This window comes from Tachysurus fulvidraco, chromosome 26 (genome assembly GCF_022655615.1).
Source record: "Tachysurus fulvidraco isolate hzauxx_2018 chromosome 26, HZAU_PFXX_2.0, whole genome shotgun sequence".
NCBI classification, from domain to species: domain Eukaryota; kingdom Metazoa; phylum Chordata; class Actinopteri; order Siluriformes; family Bagridae; genus Tachysurus; species Tachysurus fulvidraco.
In genome coordinates, this window is record NC_062543.1 from 4,290,165 (window position 1) to 4,312,492 (window position 22,328).

General features: G+C 38.7%; 2 protein-coding genes across 7 annotated transcripts; one reads left to right on the forward strand and one right to left on the reverse strand.

The window, feature by feature from the left end:
• Window positions 1-229: 229 nt before the first annotated feature.
• On the reverse strand, window positions 230-20,570 carry traf2b (Tnf receptor-associated factor 2b). Of its 2 annotated transcripts, none has more exons than XM_027143648.2 (11): window positions 20,549-20,570; window positions 10,369-10,572; window positions 9,357-9,435; window positions 9,049-9,147; window positions 6,179-6,340; window positions 5,727-5,801; window positions 5,356-5,430; window positions 4,325-4,660; window positions 3,489-3,666; window positions 2,476-2,624; window positions 230-1,740 (listed from the first exon to the last, which is right to left on the reverse strand). In XM_027143648.2, the coding sequence occupies exons 2-11, from the start codon at window positions 10,548-10,550 to the stop codon at window positions 1,522-1,524; spliced, it is 1,554 nt and encodes a 517-aa protein (XP_026999449.2). In that variant the 5' UTR covers window positions 10,551-10,572; window positions 20,549-20,570; the 3' UTR covers window positions 230-1,521. The 2 variants fall into 2 exon arrangements, with proteins under 2 accessions (XP_026999449.2, XP_026999441.2); XM_027143640.2 differs by lacking the exon at window positions 20,549-20,570 and adding an exon at window positions 14,654-14,808.
• coq4 (coenzyme Q4 homolog (S. cerevisiae)) lies at window positions 10,305-21,266 on the forward strand. 5 transcript variants are annotated; one of them, XM_047809275.1, is made up of 7 exons: window positions 10,305-10,371; window positions 15,578-15,724; window positions 17,390-17,486; window positions 17,681-17,783; window positions 17,875-18,004; window positions 18,181-18,274; window positions 20,585-21,266. In XM_047809275.1, exons 1-7 carry the CDS (start codon window positions 10,320-10,322, stop codon window positions 20,778-20,780), a joined length of 819 nt encoding a protein of 272 aa, XP_047665231.1. In that variant the 5' UTR covers window positions 10,305-10,319; the 3' UTR covers window positions 20,781-21,266. The 5 variants fall into 5 exon arrangements, with proteins under 5 accessions (XP_047665231.1, XP_026999460.1, XP_026999463.1 ...); XM_027143659.2 differs by lacking the exon at window positions 10,305-10,371 and adding an exon at window positions 14,056-14,740; XM_027143662.2 differs by lacking the exon at window positions 10,305-10,371 and adding an exon at window positions 14,732-14,823.
• The last annotated feature ends 1,062 nt before the right edge of the window (window positions 21,267-22,328 follow it).

Consider the following 22,328-nt stretch of genomic DNA (forward strand, 5'->3'; position numbering starts at 1 on the left):
ATTTTGTGTATCGTTCGTTTCATTGTACGTTCCGCCCTCACGGACACTACAAGCTATTTACTACGTCGACTAATAGTGGTTTCCATGATGTGCAGACGTCAAGTCCGTATCATATAAACATCACATTTACATTTTGCTTTGTTTATAACAACACGACAGTAAATTAATAGGTTTTTTCCACTCGTCACTCGTTTGATGGTGGCTAAGTCAAAAGGATTAAACCACTTACTGTACATCTTTTTTTTTTTTTTTAATATATACACACACAAATACAACATCTAGAATAGGGATGTAGGTCACCAAAAAAAAAAGTCACCAAAGTCATCAAACTGTTACTTGCTCCTCAAAGGCCTTTACCTTCATTTACAGAGTTGCATATAATCGTATATAGTAAAATAAATCTCTACAAAATAAAAACATGCATACATGCATACTTCTATACACACTCGATTAAAATTCTAATTTATTTTGTCTCAAAGCAACTTTACAGAACAAACATAAACCAAACATAAAATCAAACCACCCTGAAACCTGACACAAAGACACGGAAACAGTCACAACACCTAAACTACCTTCAGTTTAATCCAAACGTATTCTTATGATGCCTTTTTTTATAACCAACATTGTCTCAAAACAGCTTTACCGAACATAAAACAAAAGGTTATTATAAAGAACAATATAAAGATTAATATACAAAAAAAATTAAAGATTAATAATAGACACATTTAAATGTATGAGGTGACTCCGGTGACTGTGGTGAGGAAAAACTGCCTTGGATGGTAAAGTAAAGAACCTTGAGAGGAACCAGACTTAAAGGGGAACCTCATCCTCATCTGGAAGTGACTTGTGTTTTGTTGCGCCGTCATGTTTATATACACAGAGGACGGTTCACGTTCATAAATGAATTTCTAAGTATTTTCTACACTGCTTAAATTATAGTATTGTTATAATTATTATAATGTTAATACAAAACGCCATAAACCATCACTAACTAAAAGGTTATGAAGTCAAAGCTAAATCAGTGCAAAGTCTCATAAAAACATGCACTTTCTGCAAAACAAGACCAGATGTTAATAAAAATCATAATATCCTAACCTGCAAATTCATTTTCTACAGGTTTGGGAATATTCATTACATTTTTGCAGCTTCATTTATTTATACTGCATCCGTGCAAAACCCAAGCCTGTATTAAACAAAAAAAGCCTTGTAGAACATCTAGATTGTGAAGTCTACAGATTTAGCTTTAGCTCTGTAGTTAGCAAGTTTTCTGCAGTGCAAATTTTTGTCTTGCACCACACTTTATTATATATATATATATATATAAAATTTATATAACAATTATTAATAATCTAATGTTTACAATGTTTCAGAAATATATCTATATGTATCTATAAAGCAGTTACAGAAAACACATCATCGTAATTATTATAAATATTATCAGAAAGTCTTTCACAGACTTTCTGATTATTATATAATTTCATTATTAATGCATAAGCAAAATGCATATTTATATAAAATTATTTAAAGTCCTGTGAGATCTACGATCGCTTTAATAAAGATCGTGTCATCACGGACATAGGAACTTTTTCCTGCCAGCTTGGCCAGTGGACAGAAGAGTGGACAGCCGCTGGCTATGTTCATCTCACTGATGGGTCGTTGGAAGGACGTGGAGCTGATGTCAGGTCTGAAAGCATCGATGATGTGTTCCCGGTTATTCTGGTCTAGAAGCATCAGAGTTACCTGAAAGAATGAAAAAAAAAAAAAAAAAATTAAGAAAAAAGAGACACACTGCTGAAACTGTGGAATTGTGTAGAAGCTGACTTCATAGCAGTTAATATTTTGTAAAATCATGTTGTATTTAAAGCTACGGTCACAGATCCGGTGGTGTAAACACACCAAATCTCCTTCACTCCAGCAAAAAAGAAAAAAAAAAGATGATTTAAAAATTAATTTGCTGAAACATTCACCAGTCAGCATTTCCTGCTACTGGTTTCTATTGTAAAAAAAAAAAAAAAGTTTGTCCTGCAGTTTCACTTCAGATTTTTACCAAAAAAATGTCCAGACTCAGTTACATTCGTTTGCTTTGTTAAGTAACACGTTTCTATTTATAATAATTCATTAACCATAGCCTTGCTACGGTCACTCCATTCAACCGTTTTTAACCACGACTGGGAACGTTCATGCTTTCGGCTTTAATAAAAAACAAAAATTCGATTCGTTTCTAAACGAGAAAGTGTATGCTGTAGCTATAAGGCAGATAAATAGGAGTCAGAATGCTACGTCGTCCCGTAGAGCCGGTTTAAAACCATAGTGAGAGTAATTACTGATGATCGTTGTGATGTAGTTTTTGGGTCACTTTTAACATGCAGGCTGTATTAAAACTGAAATGGAGGATAATTGAGGACTATCAAACGAACGTAAACGAAATTAAGGGTGGGCAGGAAGCGGGGGGAAAGGCAGAGATCACGTGCTCACCTTCTGGCTGAAGGGCCATTTGAGTAGAGCGTCGTATTTCCCTCTCATCACCACAAAGAACAGCGAGAGATGAGTGTTTCTTCCCGAACCGTCTCCGTTCAGGTACAGCCTCAAACACATCTTATAGCCATACTTACTGGAGTAGAATGCTGCAACAAAGAAAAGGTAAAAAATTACAAACAAATACTTTACATCCACACGGAGATCCTGCATCACATTACTGAAGCCAGAACATCTACTTTCATTATCGAGTCATGTTTAAGCCACTCTGGTCCGCAATCCCAGTGATGGAATATTGTACTAAGAAGCTGTTTGTGAGCGGAGATTGTTTGTGTAAAAATATTAGAGGGTCAGAAGGAGCTGGAGACGAGATGGCGAGACGTTATGGCTTATAAATAACTTCGGCAGACCTTTGGTAAGGTCATCAAGACCCGGAGACGATCAGGCGTCGTGCATCTAGACTATGATTGATGATGTTTTCCTTTTTTTCCCCATTTAGTGTGTGTGAATCGTGCTTAAAAGAAAATCTCGATCGGGGAACACTCTCTCATTTTCATAGTGCTGAGGATCACCTACAGTACACCATCCTGGCTTAACGTGAAATTCAAACTACTCAAAGCAGAGCGTCGTGATTTGCGTCCCTGTCTGCGTTCATGGTGTGAACGTGATCTTGCCATGTAAATTTTATTCGTGTTCAATCTGAAAGCCGAAGTTTGGTTTAAAAATTTTTTTAAAGCATGGACTTTACATGGTCCAAAAGAAAAAAAAAAAAGTACCACAATTTTGTCACGGAAACCAAACCAGTGTTTTTTTTTTTTTACCATGTTATTTTATATTTTAGGGACTTCAGGCCAAGATGCTGATCTTTTGAGATGTTTTGAAAGAGAAAGCTATCTTGTGACTGACGGTTCTTTTTTGTTACAGCTAAAATGAAAGGAAAAATAACACCTACACTTATAGGTGTGAAAAAAGCACTTGGTGTTTGCGAGTGGTAAATTTGAGAAGGGAAGTACCTGGCGAGAACATGGCAGGCGCTCGTCCAGCCAGAGCATCTTGTCTGCGACGGGTGAAATCGGAGATTTTCCAAATGAACACGCCATCGAACGTACAAAACTGCAGCTCTCGCAAATTCTGTTCCGATTCGGCGAGTTGCAGATCTCGCATCGTTAACGTCCGCTCCAACTGACGCACCTGTACACACACACACACAAACGTGTAAAAATCTATTTAATATCCATGGCATTACAGGAGATTGTTCAGTAATACATAAAGTCAGTTATATGTTGGAATCTTTTTATTCTGGGATGTACCTTACATCGTTTATATACCTTTATATATTTCTAGAAAAAATAGAAACACCTGTTAGGATGAAGAAAAAGGGTGAAAAGTTTGACAGAGACAGCTCTGGCTCTTCTGCCAATCGTGAAAGCGCCACGTATCAACACGCTGGATTTCAAAAAAAATTGGAACGGAAACTAAACTAAACCGAAAGGAATCTGCACGGATCCCGAAAGCCAACCGCGTAGATCTGTTGATGGCGCTGAAAAGTGTCTGGTTGGTGTTTCGATTTTTTTTTTTTGTAATTATCATTTCCTTATTTTCTTTTTTAATACTTGCCTATTGTTACTATATAAAAATGTATTGAGGCACTTAAACCAACTTTGATTAAATGTCGTTTCGAGTCTTTACCTATAGAAGTCAGGAGCGGCCAAAAATCACCATGAACTTTCGGGATAAATCATCTCAGCTGCACGAAAAGAAAAGTCAAGCTTAACGAGCCGGCTTAGCAAAGCTGTCTCAGATTTGTTCGATGTTTACGGCCCTGTCTGCCCGAGTGGAAAGTCTGTACCTTGTTGGATAGGTTCTCGATCTTCTCCTGGTCGAGTCGGTGCTGTCGTCCAAGAGCTTCGAGCGTGAGAGCTGTGCGCTCCACCTCTCTGTTCAGCACGCACACGATGTTCTCCAGCGCCGTCATCTTCCGCTGCATGCAGGAGTCTCCCGATGCACCCTGGGAGCCTGGAAGAACCGTGTCTTCAGGGCCGCGGTACAGGCCGAAACCCGAGTCCTCCTGCCACTCTCCGGCTGCTTCGGGTCGAGGGCGCACCGACGAGATCATGGCCAGCATGAGGCGCAAGTGCTCGATCACACTGCTCTGTTCATGCTCCTGCTGCTTTCCGTTGTCCACCTACAAGGATAAACCAGTTTATTTTATTATCCAGTCTTGAACTGGAGCGGAACATATTTTGTAGCAAGTTTATTTGAGGAGATATCTATCTATCTATCTATCTATCTATCTATCTATCTATCTATCTATACATCTCATCATAACGTTGCCAAATTTATATTTTCTATAATAACTTCCTGTTTTTTACGTTTTACTGGTGCTATTCTTTCAGTGACCACTAGTGGGAGGTTTACAAAAAAAAAAAGAAAAAAAAGAAGAAGAAGAGGAAGGCCACGTGTTCGTTCAGCTGCTCATTTTTCCTAATGTCTATTTATTGTTTTTAGTTACTGTCATTTTCCCCTTAAATCATGGGGGGAAATTCAACACAGAAAAATGATTCAACTTATGAGCAAACAGTCTTGTTATTTTTAACAGGTCATATTTCTAAAATGATTCTAAATGATCATTTATCATAAGTGGGGGCTTTTCCTAGCTCGATTTAGTAACCAGGGCGAGTACTAATCTAAATGTAAATATGGAGTGTGGTTCTAAACCACGGAAAAAAAACCTCTAGAACATTCCGGAGCATGCTGAGCCTTTTCAGACGAAGAGAAAATGGAAATAAGAATGGAAGGAATGTGTGCTAGTGAGCTGATTAGATTAGATAATGGTAGACTGTCGGATGTCTGCATGAATGCTTGATTGTTCACACGCACCACAGCTCTGCAGCCTATCTCGCTGTACTGACAGGCCATCTTAGACTTGGCACAGGATTTGCTATGCTCTTGAAACTGTAGAAAAAAGAAAGAAAAACACACAAAGAATAGATTCAGAAGGTCTAAAAATATCTATATTTATATACGAAGCTATAAACAAAAAGTGTGTAGGATTGTTCTTGGTGCAAGTATAAATGTTACGTGCACTAGTGTATCGTGTTACACAGCGTGCTTTGTTTACGGACACTGGGTCAGATGACAGCTGTGAACATTGTGTTCTTTCACATCCTGTACTTTAGCACGCAGCTTGGCGAGCGCATGTGACTTTTCAGAAGGCCAAAAACAACAAAATGGTCGAAAGTTATACTAACCTTTTCTCTGGGGATCTTCTTTTTACCACAATCTTTGCATTGCATTGGGAATTTTAAACAGATCTCATCATGAGCCTGAAATGGATACCAGAGAACATTAGTTAAAATAAATAAATAAATACGTAATAAATGTACAGATCATCTACTTCCTATGAAAGTTTTTAGTAAAAAAAAAAAAAACCCTTCAGACACTAATCAAGTAAACCACTGATTGCATCGTCCTTTTTTCAGAAAAACTATTGGGGAAAGTTTCTACTTGACAAACATCCTGTTTATGTAACATTCTTGGTAATTTGATAAGCTACATGAGAGTTCCTAAGAGATAAGGTTAAAGGAAATATGGTGATGTGTACACGTCTCCAGTCAGAGCTCTTTCTCAGTAGTTTACGTATACTTCCCCACATTTCAGTTTGTTTGTTTTTTTTTTACATCAGCAGACATTCGCTGCTCACCTTGATATCTTTAAAGCTGAAGGAAACTTTGCAGTATTTGCAGTTAAGGTTACGGGCTTCACACTCTCTCTCGTTGTGCCGCTCTCGCTCACTGAGAAGGATGATGACTTGACACGCGTCACACTTGACACGCTCGAATTCACATCGGCCTTCGTGCTGACCCTGAAAAAATAAAACAGGATATGTTAAGGACAAACTCCTCTCAGGAAGTCAGCAGTTACTGAAACACACAAACCAGCCCATCTGGCATCAACGAACTATGCGGCAGTTAAAAAAAAAAAATCACAGGTTTTCCTCACTCTCATGTTTTATGTGAACATTAACTGAAGCTTCTGACCTGCACGCAAACATTATTTTGGTTAAAGAGATCAAAACCATTTTGGTTCGGGAGACTTTCATACAACAAAATATTCAAATCAGCAACTGAAATGAAAATGATTAGCCTGCAGGACACGTGAAGCCAACCGGGACGTCTATCTGGACACGCGCGACATCATGGCTCGGTGTAACACGCTCTAAGGAAAGAACTATCTGCCCTCTTCCACATCCATGAGCTCACTGATGCTCATGATTATGCAGTCCAGGTCATCGTATTAATTCAGACTCAATAGTCGAGCCAACGTTTTTTCTTTGATTGATCATGGGCTATACTGTGCGTTGTGATATTGTTATATCAATACCAATATAAATGATGGCTTAAACAGTACTAATTTGTGTTTGGTTTGTTAGCAAAGCTTTTGCACAAAACTACAAACTTCACAAAACAAAAAAACCTTCTTAAAACTGTGATCAATATTTCAAGTTGGCCTAATGGATAAGGCGTCTGACTTTGGAGACAAAGGTAGAGGGTTCGAGTCCAGTAGCGGTCGTTTCTTCCGTAAACTGCGGCAGCAATTTTGGGGGCAGTGGTGGCTCAACTGGTTAAGGCTCTGGGTTGTTGATGGGAGGATCAGGGTTCAAGGCCCAGCACAGCCAAGCTGCCACTGCTGGGCCCTTGAGCAAGCTCCAGGGGCGTTGTATCATAGCTGCCCCTGCACTCTGACCTCAACCTCCTCAGTTGGGGTATGTGAAGAAAAGAATTCCACTGTGTTGTAATGTATATGTGGCGATAATAAAGGCTTTCATGCCCTGTTCTATTCTTCTTCCATTTGTCCATCATCAACATTATTGGTTAGCTGGCTTGTTGCTAACACTACTCCGCTATTGTTGCTATGCTACATTTTCGGGCCAAAAGGTTGTTCACTGAAACAGAACCGGATCAATGAGTCCTGTAACTAAGCATTCGTGTCTCTCCTACATCGCACTTCAAACATGCAGAGGTAGAAAATTAACGTAGCATTAGTTGTGCATGATCTCCGGCATGCACGGTGTATTGAGACCAAACACTAGAACGACTAGCGTGGTCCACGGGGTAAAGATGGGCTTCACGGTTCTGACACTATGCCTGTAAAAAGAATGCCTGGAATGCAGCTCATCCGCCTGGTTGCTTTTCTTCAGAAGTTCATGCAAACGATGGAGTATTTTCTTAACTCTCCTTCTTACATCATAGTAGAAACTGCACAAGCTATCCAGAGCCCAAGAACACATCTAAGCATTTTATTAGCTGACGAAGCGCCAGACAGCGTTTCTGACTAAGGCCATGTGATAGTTTCTATCTGCTGATTCACAGCGGTTTCATTTAACGTTTTCCTGAGTTGTCACAAACTTGCTCTTTTATGATCTTTTCAAGAATTCTGTGACTTTATTCTCGTAGGAATCTCATGAAAAGACACAGACCGAGTCATCAAAGTCCAACCATTGGGAGGGTCTGTCTGAAACCAGTCTGAATTACTGGTCACTCCCGAGCAACTCCCAAAAACAAACAGGAAGAAAGGGATTCAGTTAAACGTTCGTGTTTGGCATTGAAAGCCGTTCAAATAAACGGTGCTTGAATCAACAAACGTACTTTAATAACCACACAACAGCAGATCAACAGCAGAGCAGGTTAAAGAGCACAAGCTTGTAGGTCTGGTGTCTCTGGTTAATCAGTTTCATATGGGTGTAAATGGGTGTGTGTGTGTGTGTGGGTGTGTGTGTGTGGTTAAAGGTTAATGCTTAGCAAGAACTCTGTTGAAAGTGCATTTTGCAATTGTATTGCAGTATCAAGACATGCTGGGGCATGCTTAACTACAAGTGTAAAAAAAAAAAAAAAAGGCAAAAGGAAAAAACATTTCCATATACAAATTCTAAACAAATTTACACCAAGCCCACACAAATGAGACCATTCATGGTCAACATAGCTGTAGGAAAGTTCACAATCTTTATTTGTAATCTTCGATATCAGTTGAAAGTACCTTCCTATCCCACGCTGACTGATGAGTATGAGTATAGAGTTACTCAGTACATACCTGTTAATGTGTACAATGAGAATGCATGCGAAAGGACAAAACCAAATGAGTTAAGCTCGGAGTCAAAACCAATACACCCACATTAGTCATGTTCTCACTCATGCTTTAATCTATATACAAACTCTTCTGGTATTTCCTGTATATATAGACATAGCAATCACGTACAGAATGTTTTATTTTGCTCCTTCTGTTTTTAATTAGGCTGATTTTGAAGTCATGCTGTAGTTATCAAGAGATTTGCTTTCCCAAGTTACTTAGTCTCTGTGTGTGTGTGCGTGTGTGCGCGTGTGTGTGTGAGAGAGGTACTTTCCACATGTTGACTAAGAGTTTGGTACTTTCCACAGCTCGCACAACTCATTTAACAGACCAGACACTAGGCCCTTAATAAAAACGTACTCTACCCACATTCTACTATTCTGACTACACAGCACACCCACAGGGGTTATCTAGTTTCACAGAGAATTTTTTGTTCATTAGATTTACCTCGTAATCTTTCAGAGTTCCTGCCCAGGAACAGCCGTCATTAGGGCATTTGGCAGGCAAACTGTCGATTTCTCTTCGTGCTGCATTGTCTGGAAAAGCCTTCGGGGGGGAAAAGGAAAAGGAAGGAAAAAAAAAAAAAAAAAAAAAAAGGTTTATATCGAGATTCCTGGCACTTTATTCTTTTTCTTTGTGGGTGTATTTCCTGCTTCATTCAGTGCATCGACCCTTGCACAGGCAGGGAGTTTTATGGTATAACAGGGAAAACAGAAAGCTTTTCACTACTGAAAGACAAGGAACTGGTCACTTACGACAGAAAAGTTGAGCATTGAGAGCTCTTCTTCAAAGATCCCTTCATCACGACAAGCTTCACAAGGAATTGGGCCAGAGCTGGGAACGATACCAGGGAAGAGAGTCTGAGTACAAGCATTCACATCTTTAAAAAAAAAGGTACCAAATACACTTTAAATGCACAAACCGCAAACGTTTAACACAGAAACCCACTGTTTTTGTGCATGCACATGCAGATTTTGCAGAATGTAGAACACTGGCGCAGACTCGGCATGAAAAAGTTTTCCTGTTCCCGCTCTATATTTTGTTTCAAGGCGTAATGAAAACAGCGGTGTTTTCCCAACCTAATTTCTCTATTAAAATAAGCTTGCACAGCCCATGCAGACTTGTTTTGATGAAAGACATCATTTAAGTCGGCACGCATGCGTTCTTGTGGACTACAGCCCCCAAAGGCAAATACGTAATTATAGAAATGAATTCGGTCTACAAAAAGTATTAAAGTGCTCGGATTACAAGACGAAGATGTGAGCTAGAAGTCTCTCTCATTATAAATATTTAACCGCTTTAACCCCACCCTTTATTTTTATGTGCACTGCAGATTACTGCTTGTGCTGAAGGTTCTAAAAATTCTAATAAATGATCCAATCTGTTTGCACCACAATCACAAAATAGCCTTAAAAAGACATCACTATGAGGAACACCAAAGACAAAGAGAAAAAACACTCATTATAGTACTAAACAAGTATGAAGGCAGAAGTTAAAAACGTTTTTTTTTTTTTTTCTCTAAAAACAGAAGTTCGTTTGGTTCCCAGTTTCGGCTTTGCTCAAATTCCGATCCACTGCAACAACGGATAGTGTCCGGCATTGAATAGTGTCCACGTTGACAGTTCAAAGATAACCACGGTCATTATGACATGTTCGGTTACAGCCCAAGCTGAAGTAGATGTTTGTCTCCATGTAGGCGAAGGAAACGTGGATGGGAAATGGAAAAAAAAAAAAGTCAAGAAGGAAGCCGGGAGCGGCTCCAATTACCTGGTGAGTTGTTTAAAACAGAACACGCAGAAACGATGTCCACACTGCGCCTGGAAAGGTTTCCTCAGAACGTCCTTGCACTTTTGACACTGATATTTAAGTTCCATGGACACGGACAGGACCTGCCGGGATATACCTGGTAACGTTGAGTCCATCGAAGAAGGCAAAGATGGACGTGCCATTCCCTTCCATTTACCCTCAATGCTAATGAGAAACAGAAAACAGGAACAAAAATAAATAAAGTGGATTTCCTTTGTTAAGTCCACACACGAAATTGACAAATAGAAGAATTTCCCTTAAAAAGAACGAGGAATAAGGAAAATAATGAGAAATGAGGTGTGTTTTAAATTTACACAATAGAGGGTTTTCTCCAGCGATGTTGCTATAACAAAGAATCAAGCGGTTCCTGGAAAGACATGTCCTCACCCGGTTCCCATGATGACCCGTAAGTGCACAGAGGAACTAGTTTCATAGGAAAATCGGATTTCCATGAAATCCAGATTCGCTTTGAATCTTGCATGACCATCTTGAACGGCGAGCTAACCCCACTGAAAACGCGTGAAAATTAGCTAGATAGCAAAACTAGCTAAAGACAGATTTCGTGACACCAAATCGAAAGTAATATTTTTGTGTCTGTTGTGTCTATTTCTGTAAGTAGTACTAATAAAGGGTTTCTATAATAAAACCTTATTTCTTTATACCTTATGTCCTGAAAAGGAAACGCATCATATTACACTGCCTTACAGAAAAATTCACATCCTTAGGCTTCCCAGGCTAATCTTACATAACTCATGTCTTCTGGAAAGGGTTTATGACCTTATTTTTCATTGGGATTTCCCCCACAAGAGAGAAAACCAACAGGAGAGGGCAATGATAGCACGCGAAACAATACTGCATAACGGACAATCCTCTGGTATCCGAAGATTGTTCCAATTCACTTAGCTGAAGGTAAAGTCCCTAAAATAGAAGAGTAGGAAATATTCCTGGCAGGTGACAAGTTACCATCTGGTTACTAATTGTACTTCTGATGCTAGGGAACCGAAAGCCATAGTAGCAGAAGTGATGCATGGGTAAAGAAACATGACAAAGTGTGCTATTAAAAGCAGAGGGAGAGAGAGAGAAAGAGAAAGAGAGAGCATGGGAAAACGATTTCCTTCTGGGATGAGTAACAATTTACTGGATTCCTTTTATACCACAGCAATTTGCCATTTAAAACTTAATTCATGAATAGAAGCCTTTATTTGGTCACATAATTTACAGCATAGTGAAATTCTTTCTTTACATATCCCAACTTTGGAGCTTGGGGTCAGAGTGCAAGGACAGCCATGATACAGCACTACTGGAGCAGGGAGAATTAGGGGCCTTGCTTAAGGGCCCAACAGGACCAGCTTGAAGGTGCTCGGGCTTGAACCCCAATAGTTCAAGCAACAGCCCAGCGCCTTAATCACTTGAGTCACCACTGCTTTCAAGAATCACATGCAAGTTTCACAAATTCTGTTTATTGTTGCATACGGTAAATGGTTGTCAGAAATTTTATAACCGCTATAAAAGCTCTCAAAGAAAATAAGTTACAGGAATCAGAGTGGTTACAGTGGTGTAAGAACAAGAGGAACACTGCTCCGGGTGTGTGTTCATTGCTGTGTGTGTGTGTGCACTTTGGATGGGTTAAATGAGGAGAACAAATTCTGAGTATGGGTCACCGTACTTAGCCGTATGTCACTTCACTGTTCACTATTAAAATGTGCAGACACTGGAGACTCCTTCCAAAAATGCCACATATTCTTAACCAAAGCTCTCATTCCAATGATTCTACTTTTCTGTTTTGTTAAATAATGACACAATTATAAAAGTTGTCCTTGTTTTATCTCGGCTAATTGCCGTCCAACGTCCAGCTTGCTGCCATCATACAATAGCTGTTAACCCAGGGAGGATAAAGGCTAGCATGTGCTTCCTACCAACACTTGCGAAGCCAGCTAATCACTTTGAGCAGCGGTCTGTCTGCCCTCTTCCGCGTACATGATCTGAGAGTTTGCTGCAATTGGTTAGTGTCAGTGGTGCAAAAAGTCTCTTAACTGAAATGTAGAAACGATCGATTGAAACAAAGAGCTTTCCAGCAGAACATGAGATGTCGTTTTAACGGGAAACAGAGCTCCAAAGTCGGTTAAAATGCCCGGCTTCTGTATCTCCTTTCTCAGGCACCGTAGATCACTGTTGCACGTTTCAGAAATTTTGAAAGCTACTGAAAAATGCTTTAACTTATGTAGTGTGCTAATGTATGCCTTTAACTTACAATTGTGCTTGCTGTTGTGATCCAGAACTATTAACCCAAGTGCACACACATTATATTTTACCTCTATGGGTTGCAGGGGTCAGTACCTCTAATTTAAAAACAACCCCAATTGTATTATTGAGGGGGTGCATTTATGCTGAGATTTCATGTCATAACCTTCTTCAGGCTAACCGTATGAGCAAGAACAGAACCTCTGCTTCTGAGTAACAGCGGTGGGATTTATGCAGCGGTGGGATTTATGAATCGCAGGTTTACTTTGTTGTGGAATGACCTCCCACAATCCTTTGCATGTATTTGTCATAGAGAGCCTTTGATGTACCAAGTCAGTACTTGCTCACTAGCTACATTAAAAGTGTCTTTAATTAGCATGAATGAATTGCATGCCTTTGCAAGCAAGATAAATGCTAGTTTGCATTTGCTCTTAAGAACCTTTTATGTTCTGAAAAACAAAAACAGGAAGAACTAGTTTTATTTCATTATAAAACAATAACATGTTTTCTGCTTCCACTTGGCAAGTTTTTTTGTTGTGGGTTTGGTTTTTGGTTTTGTTTTGTTTTTAAACCGTTCAACGTTGTAAAGTATTTTTATCTATATGTCCTTTCATTTGGGTCATTGCTGAAATTACCCTCAGCACCATCATCAGGTTTATGATTCTCGTTGCTAGAAACCCACAGAATTCTCATTTAACAAACAAATGGTTGCCCAGCAATATGACAGAGACAAACAGGATAAAGTAAAGAGGTGTTACAACTTAACTTCAAGTTGAACATGCACTAGTATACAATTTAGTCAACATTTATCTTTTGCTAAATAATGTACACCCTATGCAAAGATGAACAAGCATGAATAATACAAATATCAAATATTGTTGTGTAAATGATTACTCAACATCTTAACCTTTGAGGTTATGGAGGTGAACTTCTGGCCTGCTGTGTTTCAGTAGCTATTATTTGTATAGAATTATTAGTTTCATATAAAAAGCTGCATTTTCTTCAAGAGATAAATTTATTTTTTTGTAACCACTATACACATACTACTGATATTCTCCAGCATGAAGTATACCTAGAAAGTTATTCAGTGTTATTAAAGTTATGACTGTAGGCAAACTGCTGTGATATAAGAGGAATAAAGCACATGGGGGTGTAACATGGTTGTAAAGATGCAATTACCAAAAAAAAAGATGATAAATGAACACTGATGTAGTTTAGGTCATTTTCCACCCCCATGTAGCTTAGTGATAATAATCAGTTTAGCTTGTGTTGTTATAAACACAGACTTAACCATCCAGTTGCACCTGGAATTAAAGTGTGTGTGTTTCAAATGAATGTTAAGGTTAAAAGCTTCAGGAACAACTTTACATTGTAAAAAGTGAATTTATGTTACAGGACAGACAAAAAACAAAAGCACAATATGGTCTTAAGATTTTCTCTTATTACCATTTATTAGTTACAGAACAAGATTGAAAGAATGCTCCAAAAACAACAGTTAGCACTTTAGCAAACGCCTCAGAATTTATATAATGTACATTTGCATTAGCCATAAAAAAAAGTCTCTACATAATATAGCAGAAAACGTATATGATGAATATGAACACAAACTGCAGACAGTTGTAAACATGGCTACGTTTGCTAACGCTTGTTAAAATTCCTGCTGTCCTTTAAACTAAACGCAAACAAACATTTAACTAATCGTCCACACAGGATATAAGTAATAAGTCAAAAGACAAGACCACTCCATGATTAGGTCTGTTATATAGCAAACAGTACAGGATCAGGATGAAACACACCAGAATGGCCTGGATTTTCGTTGAAGACAAAACAACCAGCAATAAAACAACAAGAACGCTAAAGTGCTAACAACCTCGCAGTGCCACGCACGCAAGGGCGACTTCATGCTTGCTAACTATAGTGCTAAAAAGCTCTGAATACGGCAAGTTCACTGGAACAGAAAGTAAAAAAACGAAAAGCTACTAAGAAGCTCCTTAAAAACACTCACCCAATTCTGCAGGCAAGACTCGATTTATACGAGTCAGGATGGGGTTTGCTAGGCTGTGTCGTACTAGCAAATGGGCGTACAGTGAAGGTGAGAGGCTTGCTCTTATATAGATGTGTCTATATAGATGTGCTTAATCATCTATCAGTAGTTTTGTGAGTGAGTAGGATTGAGTGAGTGTGTTTGTTTGTTTGTTTATTTATTTATATACATACATCTATGTACATGTATTTTATTTAGTTTCTTTTACTGTAGAGTGTACTAGGGTTTAAGAATGGGATTGGATTTTCTCATCATATTGTTCTCTCAGTCAAATAAATAATTCTACTATTTATTATTTATTCGTATTTATTTAATTTAATTCGTCGTATATACACAGCCTCATATACACTACAATTTATTTACACCCCGTTACAATTCTGTTACTTTTATTTTGAAATTTTCCGAACGCTGTACGTCATTTAATCAAACATTAATGGTATATTTTCTTATATAATGGTATATTATATTTTATACACACACACACACACACACACACACACACACACACACACACACACACACAAACAAACAAACACACACGTACGTATATAATATATTCAGTAGCTAACTGTGAGGTTTATATATTTGGATGTGATGATGTCAACCGTATACATGTAGTTACAGAATTACAGAAGAGTCTTGCATAATGTGATTGTCATGACGTTTAAAAAAGATAAATGTGTAAATGTGTAAATGTTTCATGTGTATAAGTTACCACTTATTTATTTGTTGTTTTGTTTGTGGTGATTTTGTTGTATAAAGCTTGTAGATGCCTCAGTATCTCACAAACAAAACCTCACAAATTACCACCAGAGTCGTTTGCAAATGGTTATCAGTTATATAACCTGATTCTTGAATTCTAATGTAAAAATCTCCCTGTTTTAGTGTTGATCAGGAAGCAGCATACGTTTATCCCGGATTCAGCCCTCTACGGCCGATCGTATCCGGGTCATATCCAGACAAATGGCATTCAAAAAGCCCTCCTGGCCGTGGGGTCTGGAGTCGCTGCTCTTCAAAACCCTTATAGACATGGTGAGGTTCCAGATCAGTGACGTTACATTACCACTTCAGACATTTCATTTCAACAGATGACTTTACATGACAACAATCTATATGCAGAAAAGTTTGAACTTTCCCCTCAACCAAAGGGAAATTTATTTAATCTCAATCAAAATTTCATAAATGACCCAGTGTTAAAAGACACACCCCTAAAGCACTTCAAAAATTCAACAAGTCATCCTTCATTGTTATCAGAAACATCTGGTATTTGACCTTATAACCACATATTCTACATTTTTGTTTTATATATCAGCATGGGAAAATGACTTTTTCACTTGTTGTTTTGCATTAGTCTTATAATGTATGTAATTAATTACAATGAGGGGAAATTCAGGCTATGAAAGGCTGAGAAAGAAAAACATTTGTCATTGTATTGAGTATTAATGTATTAAGATCAACAGGCATTTCTAGAGGTGGAGCTAAACCTAGTCAGTATTGCAAGTCCAAAATAAAAAGTCAGACAGAAGATTGCATCTAGCATTTTATGTGTTCTCTGGTTAGTTTAAACCATAATTCTACTTTAAAATCAAAATGATCAAAGCTATGTATGAAGAAAAAGGAGTGTAAAGCAGGGGTGTCAAACTCAAATTTGGCCCACGGTGTAATTATATTTGGCCCGCGAGATCATATCAAAAGTGCATTACAGCTGGCTAGCTGCATGCTCCGCTAATACTACAAATCCCAGAATGCCTTGCCACTGTATTGACGCGTAGTCACGAACAGCAAGCGCCCCTCATTCTCTGTTGACAGTCGTTAACATCCATGCAACAGTCACATCGGGCAAGTTGAACAATAGGAGCTTTCAAGGCAGGTGGGAGGCAGATTATCTGTTCACGAATATAAAGGACAGACCTGTTTGTCTTGTGTGCTGAAGGAGCTAACGTGTCTGTAACGAAAGAATATAACATAAGAAGACACTATGAAACTAAACATTATGAGGAGTATAAGGACCTGGACGTAAAACAGAAGCTCCAGAACTCGGAGGAGATGAAAAAAAGTCTGGTTTCCCGGCAGACTATGTTCATGAAAGCAAAATCAAAAAGTGAAGCTGCTGTAAAGGCTGTAAATCTGTCCGGCCCTTTAATGAGGGAGAGTTTGTCAAAAAGTGTATGGTCAAAGTTTATGAAATGAACACCACTGATGTGTCTTTTATTTCAAATTTAATTTCTGATGTGTTTGTAATATCAAGCTCTGGTTGTTCCAAATCCTGGATCTAAGCAAAACTAAAGTTTGTTTCCATATGAAAAAGGTTGAACATTACATATCGGTTGCAGTTAATTTTTCAATAAATATTGTTTGGCCCGTGACTTTATCTCAGTTTTATAATTTGGCCCACTGTGAATTTGAGTTTGACACCCGTGGTGTAAAGCATGGGGGTGGTAGCATCACGTTGCAGGGGAAAGTAGATGTTGGATGGTAGATGGAATCATGGCACAACAGTGATCCTAAACACACCTCTAAAGTTGGTTCAAAGATAACAAAGTGGAAGTATCAGTGTGGTCATCATAAAGCCCTGCTCAGAATGCCAGAGGAAAATGTTTGGATTAAACAGACAAAGTATGTCTTTAAAAAAAGTATGGAAAGTATGTTCTATTCATGTTAGCAAAATTATTTATTATTTATTTTATGTTCACACAGACATGGTGGCAGTGCTGGGTGAAACTACAGGACATCTCGCGTTGTTAAAACTAAAGCACAGGATGAGTATCGACCCTGAAGGTCACACCATTCTAACGTAGGTTAACTTTCAGTATTCTCTCTTTAACTCATATTAAATGTCTGTCTGAAGAGTTTCTCAGACATTTACACACAACGTAGTGAGTTGTTAGGCCTAATATATCAAATTCACCTATCCATACATACCGTATAACCATTAAATTGGAGTTAGTTCCTTATTTATTATTGAATCATTGGTTAAAATTTCCCCAGGGAGCGACCGAGGATACGCCTGTCAACATTGGACCTTTCACGGATGTCAACACTTCCAGCTGGCTCACTGGGGAGGGAATATCTGCGTTTTCTGGAGGATAATGTGAATGAGCTAATATGATGCTGTGGCCATTTTTTAATATATTTTGGATGCATTTCGTGAACTGGAAATGAATTGTATTCTTCTTTTGCAGAACGTGACACCAGACACACGTGCAGATGTTAAATTCGTTGATGACGAAGAGCTAGCGTATGTCATGCAGCGCTATCGAGAAGTACATGATTTATTACATACAATACTAGGAATGCCTACTAATATGCTTGGTGAGTTGGCCAGTCTTTATGGTTCTTGGAATTGTTTATTGCTTCTGAATATATTACACATGGACCCTGTAATAAGGTTCTAGGTGTCAAACAGAGGGGTTAGCTACGAGGGGTTACGTACTAAGATCATGTTTAATTTTGTATATTAGTTTATTAATAGGAGTCCCCTATTGTAGGAGAAGTAGCTGTTAAATGGTTCGAGGCTGTTCAGACGGGTCTGCCCATGTGCATTATGGGAGCTGTCCTTGGTCCACTCCGGCTATCAAAGAGGTAAGCGTCATGCCGCCAGCTGTAAGTGAAAACACCAAAAGTCCCTAAAACCCTCAGAGCAAGGTGACAGCACAGAGCTTTCCAGACATTCAATTAACATCAGAGAAAGACAGACTGCTGTTCTAGTGTGTTTGTGATTGGTAATTCGTGTTAGCATCTTTTGTAAATTGTTTTGTATTGTTATGCAAAATGCATGAAGGTTGACAGCTTTTGTATTAATAATAATAAGATTGTGATTGTCTAGATGATAAGTAATGAATGAAACACAACAGACCATGATGTTATACAAAAAGGGGGGGGGGGTTCCCCAGGCTTATACCTCAGCAAATTGTCATCAGTTATAGTGTTTCATTTTTTAATGATCAGCAAAACATTGTTATATCACACAAGCCAAAGGTTTTGTTTTTTTTATAAGTTAACCATAAATGGACTTTGAGTGGAGCCTCAAATAAAGAAGAAATAAATGAATTGAAGAACCAAATGTAGGAATTGAAATTTCGATGAATAGTTTATATATAATGGAATATAATTGTTTTCTGTTATATGTAAGACATTTACTGTCAGTCGAGAAACAATAGAAAGAACTGAGAACTGTTGTACTTCAGTAGATTTGGGAAATTGGCAGAATAGTCAGTTAAGAATAGTCTATTGAGTCATTACATTATTGTCTGTCCTTCCTCTGGAAATTTCTCAGGTAGTTTTATATATGTTTACAATAAACAACAACCGTTATAGTCAGTCATTGTTAATGAACTGGCTTCCTTTGTGAACAGCTTTGCTGTTTACACATACACCAAATTCAGATGGTGTGGATCCCTGACAATAGCGCCATAATTCGAATCACAGACTTATATCGACGTGCTTGTTCTATCGCGTCATCGTCTCTCACTCACAAGGACTCGTATGGCAGAAGGTCAACAATATTCTGAGCCAAAAATAATGAGGTTTTAACATTTTGAGGTTGAATTTCATTGCCTTTGATATGGTGAGGTTTTGTGCAGAGAAGTTTATTTAACAGAAGCAGCCAACAGTGGTAGTCATTTGAAAAACATTTTTTATATATTATTTATGTCGCTTTGTAGAAGCCAACATTCTGTTTTCCTATTTAAGCTTAGACTAAAATTTATCAAGAGTAACTCCTCCTAGGGCTTTCGAGCCACATGAACCAATTCGGATATGTTGTAGACCCCGGTCTGAAGTTTCTTGCTCGTACTTTTCTAAGCAATCCAAGTTCCGGTACTAACGGTACCGGGTCTCAAATTTCCTTTTTTCCCATAGACACCCTTTGGAGGTTTATAACTCGGCAATCTTTCGAACTATCTACACCAAACTCGGACAGCTCCTTTAGGGTGATACTCTGGACAAAGTTTTAAATCGGTGTACCGTCTGGCCTTTTGGTTTTACCGCAGCCCAAAATAGGCAAAATCAAAAAACTTTTTACAACATGGACATGTGACATATCAAAACACTCAGCATAATAATGGGAACTGCCTCGCGGGTATTCTGATGATGTCACGTGATGTCATGTGATGTCATGTGAAAACAAAAAACATTAGCACAACATGGACATGTGGCATATCAAAACACTCAGTCCAAGGAGGGGAATTGTGTCACAGGTATTCGGGTGACGTCACATGCTCGTCTCCACTTGCCTCCAAATGTTTTGTCACCCTAGCGCTCCACTAGGTTTCACAAGTTTTATGTCCACTTGCCTCCAAAAAGCACCGGCCCTTGCGAATACTTAAAAGTTTGTTGCGACGAACTTTACAAATCTAGTTATTAACTGCAGGAGAAGAGGCTGGTGAAAAAAAAAGGAAGCTAACTTTATATTCTCTTGTTCCAAGTTCCACATGTCAATATAAACTGTATAACAATATAAACTGAAGTTGTAAACGTTAACGGATTGCTGAGGTCAATGAGGAACGAACACATCAGGACACATTGTTATAGGTAAATAATAAACTTTCAGTTTATGGCATCATCACACCACACCCCATCTTTTAATATTTCCCATCAGCAGCATCTCAGATGGTTTTACTCTACCTAGACTAGTGATCTAGAAAATTTCTATGTAGAACCTGTGTGTAGGTGTGTTCATACCTAAAAGGTTTGTTAAACACTTGAACATTGAATGGGATGTGAATCGAACTCAAGAATTTGGGCTAAGACCGCTAAATTTGATTAGTCCGCTGCTGACATAGCGTTATCTCTTAAAGCTGAGCCCAAAGATACACTTGGCAGCCATCATTCAAACGCTGTAGATATAAAACTAACCTTAATCCTGACCCATTTGTTCTGTCTCTGACTCAGTCGCACGCAGAAGCTGGTGAGGTCTCTCGGGCCGTGGGCTTTGCGAAACGGCAGTCGCGCACGCTGCATGTTGAGCGTTTTCTACGAGCGCCGCTGGGATCAGAACCTGGAGGAGCTCCGAAAGGAGCTGAACATCGAGCCACCACCTCTCATCATGCCTACAAAGAGCAAGAGATCAGCCTCAGAGCAATCCTAGCAGACTTTCTCTATTAATGATGGAAAGATTACTGTTTGAGAAGAGGGTATCCATGTCTGAGTCACCAGAGTGAATGCTGTAATTATTTATAACTCAGAGAGTATTTTTGTGATCATTTACTGTGAGAAGTTGGATTAGAGTGATCAGCTGATTGCAGTGTCTATGTCTTGGTTCTACTATTAGGACTGTTTCAGGTGGAAGAGAGAAATGAGAACCTGCAGTTTCATAATCAGCTTAATTGTTATAGACTGTAAGGTCTGAGGTTGTAATGCATTCTACATACTGTATTGCTGTATCATTCTGACTCATCGTTAGACTCTGAGTTTACAGGTCCGTTTCCTGTTTCCTGATTGTAAAATAAATGTACAAACCATATTTACACTATTTAGAGGAAATGTCCATGACTGTGTACTTCTCTAGTTTTCCCCAGACAGATGAGATCAAGCTGAGATACTGGAATAAAACATTAAGTAATAGTTACAGTAACCACCGCTTTTGTATGTGAATGGTGCGATTAAGTACGATTAGCAAGAGGTGCTTAAAGGTGCATTAGGTAAGATGGGTAGAAAACAAGTCAGTTAAATGGGTGGAGTTGAAAGGAGTTAAATGCACACAATGTACACAAACCACCCCAAAACTAGAGTTAAATCACTGCATGCTAACTAACCAGAGTTACCAATAACAAGGGCTGTGATGACCTCGTTTTCAGGTGTATTTGTGTTTTGAACTACTTAAAAGCCAGGTTATAACCCAATAAATATGCGACTTCTAATAATGAGTGAAGAGGATGTGAAGGGCCATTGGGGCGTGTCTAAAAAAGATCGTCATGTTGCTAATTCAGTTATAAACAAACATTTCCGGACCAGAAATTCATTCATTCATTTTCTACCACTTGTCCGAACTTCTTGGGTCACGGGGAGCCTGTGCCTATCTCAGGCGTCATCGGGCATCAAGGCAGGATACACCCTGGACGGAGTGCCAACCCATCGCAGGACACACACACACACACACTCTCATTCACTCACACACTGCGGACAATTTTCCAGAGATGCCAATCAACCTACCATGCATGTCTTTGGACCGGGGGAGGAAACCGGAGTACCTGGAGGAAACCCCCGAGGCACGGGGAGAACATGCAAACTCCACACACACAAGGCGGAGGCGGGAATCGAAACCCCAACCCTGGAGGTGTGAGGCGAACGTGCTAACCACTAAGCCACCGTGCCCCCACCAGAAATAAATGAAACAAATCGAGTTAACAAAGTGTTTTTTTCCTACGTAAGTAACGTATTTGTTGAGATGATGGCATAAAGTATTTTTTAGCATTTCTATATAAATGTTCACATTATTTGTACTAATCAGAAATATCTTAAATCGTTTAATACGTGAAAATATTCTGATTTTTCAAAATCTGAAATCTAGATGCTATTTAACTTGATCATTTTTTGTTCCACCTTTTTTTTTTTTAAGTGAAACTGTGTTTTACTCCAGTATAACAGCTGTATTGTGTATATTTGATATGTATGAGCTTTTTCAGTGGTATTAATG

Bases quoted from the DNA above. Each gene is read 5' to 3' on its own strand.
- coq4 (XM_047809275.1), top strand. From the start codon at position 10,320: ATGGAAAAAAAAAAAAGTCAAGAAGGAAGCCGGGAGCGGCTCCAATTA. The intron at 15,725-17,389 runs GTGAGGTTCCAG...ATGTTCACACAG, and splicing joins TCAAAACCCTTATAGACATG to ACATGGTGGCAGTGCTGGGT. The intron at 17,487-17,680 runs GTAGGTTAACTT...AAATTTCCCCAG, and splicing joins GAAGGTCACACCATTCTAAC to GGAGCGACCGAGGATACGCC.
- traf2b (XM_027143648.2), bottom strand. From the start codon at position 10,550: ATGGCACGTCCATCTTTGCCTTCTTCGATGGACTCAACGTTACCAGGT. The intron at 5,431-5,726 runs GTTAGTATAACT...TTTTTTCTACAG, and splicing joins AGAAGATCCCCAGAGAAAAG to TTTCAAGAGCATAGCAAATC. The intron at 3,667-4,324 runs GTACAGACTTTC...GTGTGTGTACAG, and splicing joins TCGAGAACCTATCCAACAAG to GTGCGTCAGTTGGAGCGGAC.